The following is a 6000-nucleotide window of genomic DNA, read 5'->3' on the forward strand; positions in this document are numbered from 1 at the left end:
GAGGAGAATGTGTAAAGAACAGGCCAGACTGTTCAGTATATGTGTAGGCAATGGAAAAATGAGCACTGACCAGAGAGAAGGATCCAGTTTATTACTGTCTGGCCAGTCAAAAGACTCAAATGGGTGGCTGGTTAGGTTAGGAAGAACGGTTACTTGGTTACGGAATTTACCGACATTAGAAGAATATTTATCTGCCCTGTTGGGGTGCTGGGCTGGCTATGAATTCTGTTTAACAGCCACCACAAGGCCAAGGGGGAAAGTGAGAAATTTCCTAAAATGAGAAGGCTGATACCAATGATTTTGTGAGCTCTTGTCCGAGGCGTACGCTTATTCGCTTCGTCGGACAGTACATACAATCGCTTGATCGTCTTACAAAGCCAGCGAGAAGCCTTGTCCCTCGTTCTAGGGTTGTGGAGGAATATGTGGTAACATCGCTAACTGGGCATTGGGGGTTTAAGGGAGCTTACAGGTCTATTTGGTCATAGCTTGAATGGAGAGGGGGCTTGGGAACTGATCATATGTATATATGGTCAGTCTCTGAGGCATTGTCCTGCTTGATAGAGCAATGTAACTGTCCCTTGATTCTGCCATTCATGAGCAGCCTTTAAACCTTAAACACTCAGCTCTCTCGGGACAAAAAAGGTATCTCGGTCTCAGAGGGTTCAGGTTTCGCCCATCGACTCCAGCGCGACGATGACGGAAGCGACGACACAGCGTATACCTTCCTGGCAATAGCCCGTCTCAATGCTCTAAAGTACAGTGCGAGGCCTGACTCTTGGTGAAGATGTATGCAAAAGTGATGTGGGCAATCACCGCCCATATCGGAGAGATCTCAGCTGTAACTCATCTCCTCCAAAACGGAAGGAGCGCACAGGGGAGCTAGGTATCAGCCAGCGAGTAAATCCGGTAGTTAGGTAGATGGACCTTGTTCGTGAAAGCACGCATGTGAAGTGCTCGTATGAGGCAGAGACCATTCCTGTTCCCAGTCTCATATAGACGTCAACTCCACGGTCCATGGTCGATAGAATAGGAAAGATTGGCAGACAGGTGACCGTGGAAACGTATCCCCAGGATCCTATAGTCACAGGGATACTGGTGATCATACTCCAGATAAATGAACACACGGCTACCGTTTCTCTTGTTGCTCTTAAAGAGGAGATCAGAGGTCAGTGATCTTGTTCCCAATAGCACGAACATGAGGAAACCAGATCTAGGACAAAAAGTGATGAGGAGACCAAGAATTGTGTTCTTCGCAATCGTGCTTTAGAATGTTTTGTCACTTACTGGTTCCTCTCATGCCCAGTTCTCTATCTCCCATACGCAATGGAATCTCACAAGGAGGCATATTCCTTCCCTTCACAACTATAGTATCTGTGGTGAGAGACAGAGATATTCCATTATCGTCCTCTGCCTCATCTCGTTTAGTCTTGGATGTGGCTTCTAAAAGAACATGTAGAAGACGTCAAATCTCGAGGTCTGTCTCATACCAACCCGAGCAATGGTAGTAGGAGCTTGCAATACTGTACCCACATACCGAGCAACCTTACCTGACTGGGTTGGTCCTTGGCATCGCACCGTCTAACCCTTTAGCATACGAGGCGACTGATCGGAGCATCACGAGACTTGTGTTAGGATGAAGGCTGAAGTAATTATTCATTATTCTCTTGTATGTTCATTTCCTTGTTTCCTTTCCTAACAGGGCTATTTTTCCTCGTTGGAGCCATTGGGCTTATAGCATCCTGCTTTTCCAATTAGAGTTGTAGCTTGGCTAGTAATGATAATTATGATAACCGAGGTCAGGGATCGAGACAACTCACCGCCCTGTCGCATTCTTCAAAACAGCGATGAGTTGGTGAGGCACCTTCTACTGGACCTCTTTAGTTGACCTGTTTCTGTACATTATCTACACTTTCACTAATTCAAAATGAAAAGTAAAAGGTCCTTTGTCACTGGTTGGGACAGACCGAGTGTAAAATTTCAAAAGTTACGACTGAAAAGCCACAAACACAAGACCACCACCTAACCTAAGGTTCCCCACCTAACCAGGTGCGACATCCTTAGACCACCTTATCCTTGAGACTTAGTCTTAGGGTACCTTAAGACCAAGTCTCAAGGTAACACTAAATAATAATATTTTATGAACAGTAACACTAGTGTCATATTATCGTATATCAGACCAAGTTAAACAACATTTTCCCTGTCAAGAAAATCGATTTGACAATTAATAAGAAACTCCATGCCTATCCCAACAAACTAAATTCACCCCAAGTATATATTTACGTATAATACACACATTCATTCATACAGCATATGAAATGCAATACTACTGTATTACTTAAATTGGTTAATACAGCAGTGAGATGGTACGGGTGGTGAGCTATCCCTTTACCAATTGATTTCAAGTATTTTGAGTCATGTTTTTCTATCTGAATTGATTGAAATTGGATCCAATGGACCGTCATTGGGGCCTGGGAGTACCTTCAGAAATCTCCACTGTTGCTCCACAAAGTAAATTATCATAATTATTGAAAGGAAGAGATTGACCAGCCCAATGAGTCAAGCTCAACTCTTACAGAGCTGGTGTCCACAAAGTCAAGCCGGCCACACACGCAAAGACAAGGCAGCGGGTTTATCCACACTGGACTGGACGTACATACCCTACCGACTTGCCCGCTCATTTTAAGAACGCTACATGGTTACGTTAATGTACTAAATTTGTTACACTGGTACAACTCCTTTTGAAAGTGTACAATTGATACAATGTATTTTGAAAGTGCCAAATTTTGATATTCTTAAGTTTCTTTATTGCATATAAATCTATGAAATCTGACTTGGAAATAAATTAATGAAAGTCTGGCTCTCCCTATTGGCTTTTACATGGTGGCGATTAAAGGCCTTCATCTGCTACGGTGCTAATATTATTCTCTTGAAGTCGTTATAGGACTAACTTTTCCATTTATCCATTTCAATCCGAGCGTCCAAATGTCTACTGGGACCGATATACTAACCTGATTTTTGGACTTTTCTGGGGATTATCTCATGCTGATAAAAGACTACTGTACACTTTTAATTTAAACGTACAGTGATGCCTCAGCATACGAAAGTAATCCGTTCAGGATACGGTTTCGTATGCTGATTTTTTCGTATACTGAGTCGCGTTTTACATGTAAATAGCCTAATCCGTTCAAAGCCTTACAAAAAGACACATTTTCTTTCATAAACACGCTAAACTGTAGTAATAAACATGCAATGCAGCCATTTCTATCATTCAATAATTAACCCAACCATTAAAAACAGCATAATCCATTCCAGAAACCACCATGAGATTATTCAATAATGTAGTTATAGCCTAGTTATCCCCTCCAAGCCCTAAGAAAACGGTCCATTTTCTTTACCACTGTATAGGAGTTATGGTACTGTATGTAAAGCATTTGGATCAGTGAAGGTGTATTGTTACCTGTACACCTAAATTAAGGGTTGATACCATGAAAAAAAAGGTACTGTACTCTCGGCGAATTTTTCGTAAGCAGAAACTTTCGTATCCAGAGGTATCACTGTACTAAATTGATTTTTGGACTTTTCTTGGGATTATCTCATGCTGATAAAAGACTACACTTTCAATCTAAACGTACTTCTTTCTGCGTCAATTTACAGACATTTGAAGAGGATTGTGTATAGCCTAATAAACAGAGAGAAACTTTGGCAGGGATATACATACCGGTAGGTTGCAAAAATAGAATTATCGGCAGCTACTTAATCTATAATCTGTCCCTATTATAGTCCCTCATTTTTCCCATGAACAGTATTCTTTACACTTTTATTCTCATATTTTATCATACTCATTTTCAAGCAGAATACCGTGTGGTTTTAAAGACAAAATATACAAAAGGAAATAAAATTTCATTAAATCATAACTTGGCCAATGAAATCCCAAATATTACAAACTTGTTTTGGAAATTGATAGTATGGCAGACAGAAAATTCATATAACAAGAATAAATAGAAGTTAATCTACCGGCAAGATTATAAGAAAATGTTATATGAGATAATGAAAGGTAATGACCGATAATTATTAACTTTAATGAAAAAGATCATCAAATAACTAATGTAATATATGCAAAATTAATACAAAAATGATAAAGCAAAAATGGTTTCAATACAGTAAGTCACAAGATTGTGAAATGCAATCGGAGCCTTTGTAGTGTATATCAGCATACAGCTCCTACCTCGAGCATAGAAAATGGGAATTTTATTCCCATTTTCTGGTCGGTCGTAAGACAAAAACTGTCACAGTTTATCAGGAAAACCTCTACACAAGAACCACCTTGGATAAACTTACCCCCCACTAAATGTAACTTATAAGCCGTGTCCTTACCTACTTAATTAACGAGGGGGGGGGGGGGCCCTTGCACTGTCGTATTCTTAGCTTACCCTGTGTTAAATTCGTAACCTGTTTCACTCCTAGCAGATGTCCGCTATCATACATACAGTCCTCGCAATCTGTTTATCATCATATTGATAGCTGGAAAACCAGGAACCTTTGTAGATCAACGGCCAGATTCTCCCTCGTGCATAGAAAATGAGAATTTCCATCGCATTTTCTAGTCAGACATAAAATAGTTTTTCAGCAAAACTTCTCCAAAAGAACACAACATACCATAAACTTCCTCATCTGACCTAACCTACGAGCTGAGTCCTTACCTAAAGGGGAGCTGACGTCCCCTGCAACCCAAGTAACGCTACCGTAATCTTACCTTACACTGAGAGCTTTTAAATATCAGCGGCCAGTTCTTCACATGTGGATTAAAAATGGACATCAACTAACCTAAACTTTCTCCTCTAACCTAACCTACAAGCCTTGTCCTTACCTACTTACCAAACGCTTCCCTGCGACCCCCTTACACTGCCGTATTCTAAGTTAGCCGTAATCATACTAGTAGGTGGCCGCTATCATACATACACCCTATGCAATCCGTTTATCATTATTTTATTAGCTGGGAAACCGTTCCGATCAAAAGTCAAGGTATGGCCGCATAATACTGTGTCAAAATAGGTGAGCCAATCCAGTCACCATGCTAGTTCATCCCCATACAACCCCAGACTGGCATAGGATACTGCCAGTCTTGGCAAGACTGGCCAGCCCGATTGAACATGCTAAATAGATATAAGAACAAGCTAGTCTCGCCAGTTTGCCATTTTTAACCCTCATACATGATAAGATTTAGCCGGTTCATGCCAATCAGGGTAAAATTTGAGAGGCAAGGCTTTACGTGTATGGCCTGCTTAAAGGTTCGGACAGAAACGGAGGCATAAAAGCTAAAAAGCTGGATATATAGCAAAGATCTTTTATTTATGGCTACGAAAGATTACGTATGACACAGATGCCTAAATACTAACAATTAAGTTAAGACTCTGCCACCATAAGCAATAGTTAATAATGCTGTGTATACTTTCACAGTTGAATGGCTTCGCTAACAAATCAATAACGTGCGGAAAATTTCGACTTAAAATCGTTTATAATTTCCTTTCCAGACAATATATCAGGGTGAATTGCCTCTCAAAATGTTATAAAATTATTTAAATACACAAAAACTACTGTGAAATGGGGTTAAAAATGTTAAAATTGTGATTTTACCCGAGAAATAGAGAAGTATTTTGAAGATTTCCATGGCGATGTCTTCTGCTAGACGCTTGAAGATGAACGTTTCGTCAGAGGATTGCCAGAGACAATAACAAACGTTGGAACCGTTTTTTCCTTTTAATTTATAAAATTGTGTTATATTAAAGCTTTTTTACGTTATATTATCCCTATTAAATAATTAAATTATAAATATAAATTCAATTTTTATTCAAATATATTATTTTAATATCTAAAATATTAATTTATACGCTAATTATTACAGTGAAATACAAAACTTATAAGAACGAACGATTCATGATGCAACCGACAGCGCGAGCAATGGTCTGTCAGATGATTGACTGACGGTAGGAGAAACGTTTG

General features: G+C 39.7%; 1 protein-coding gene across 2 annotated transcripts in view; it reads right to left on the minus strand.

The window, feature by feature from the left end:
- Window positions 1–5701, minus strand: part of Tmx3 (Thioredoxin-related transmembrane protein 3) — a 49430-nt gene extending 43729 nt beyond the window's left edge. For both annotated transcript variants that reach the window (XM_068366217.1, XM_068366218.1), the window contains exon 1: window positions 5635–5701. In XM_068366217.1, coding sequence (XP_068222318.1) covers window positions 5635–5668 — 34 coding nt within the window. In that variant the 5' untranslated portion in view covers window positions 5669–5701. The remainder of the gene's footprint in view (window positions 1–5634) is intronic.
- Between the last annotated feature and the right edge of the window lie 299 nt (window positions 5702–6000).

This window comes from Palaemon carinicauda, chromosome 43, assembly GCF_036898095.1.
Source record: "Palaemon carinicauda isolate YSFRI2023 chromosome 43, ASM3689809v2, whole genome shotgun sequence".
NCBI classification, from domain to species: domain Eukaryota; kingdom Metazoa; phylum Arthropoda; class Malacostraca; order Decapoda; family Palaemonidae; genus Palaemon; species Palaemon carinicauda.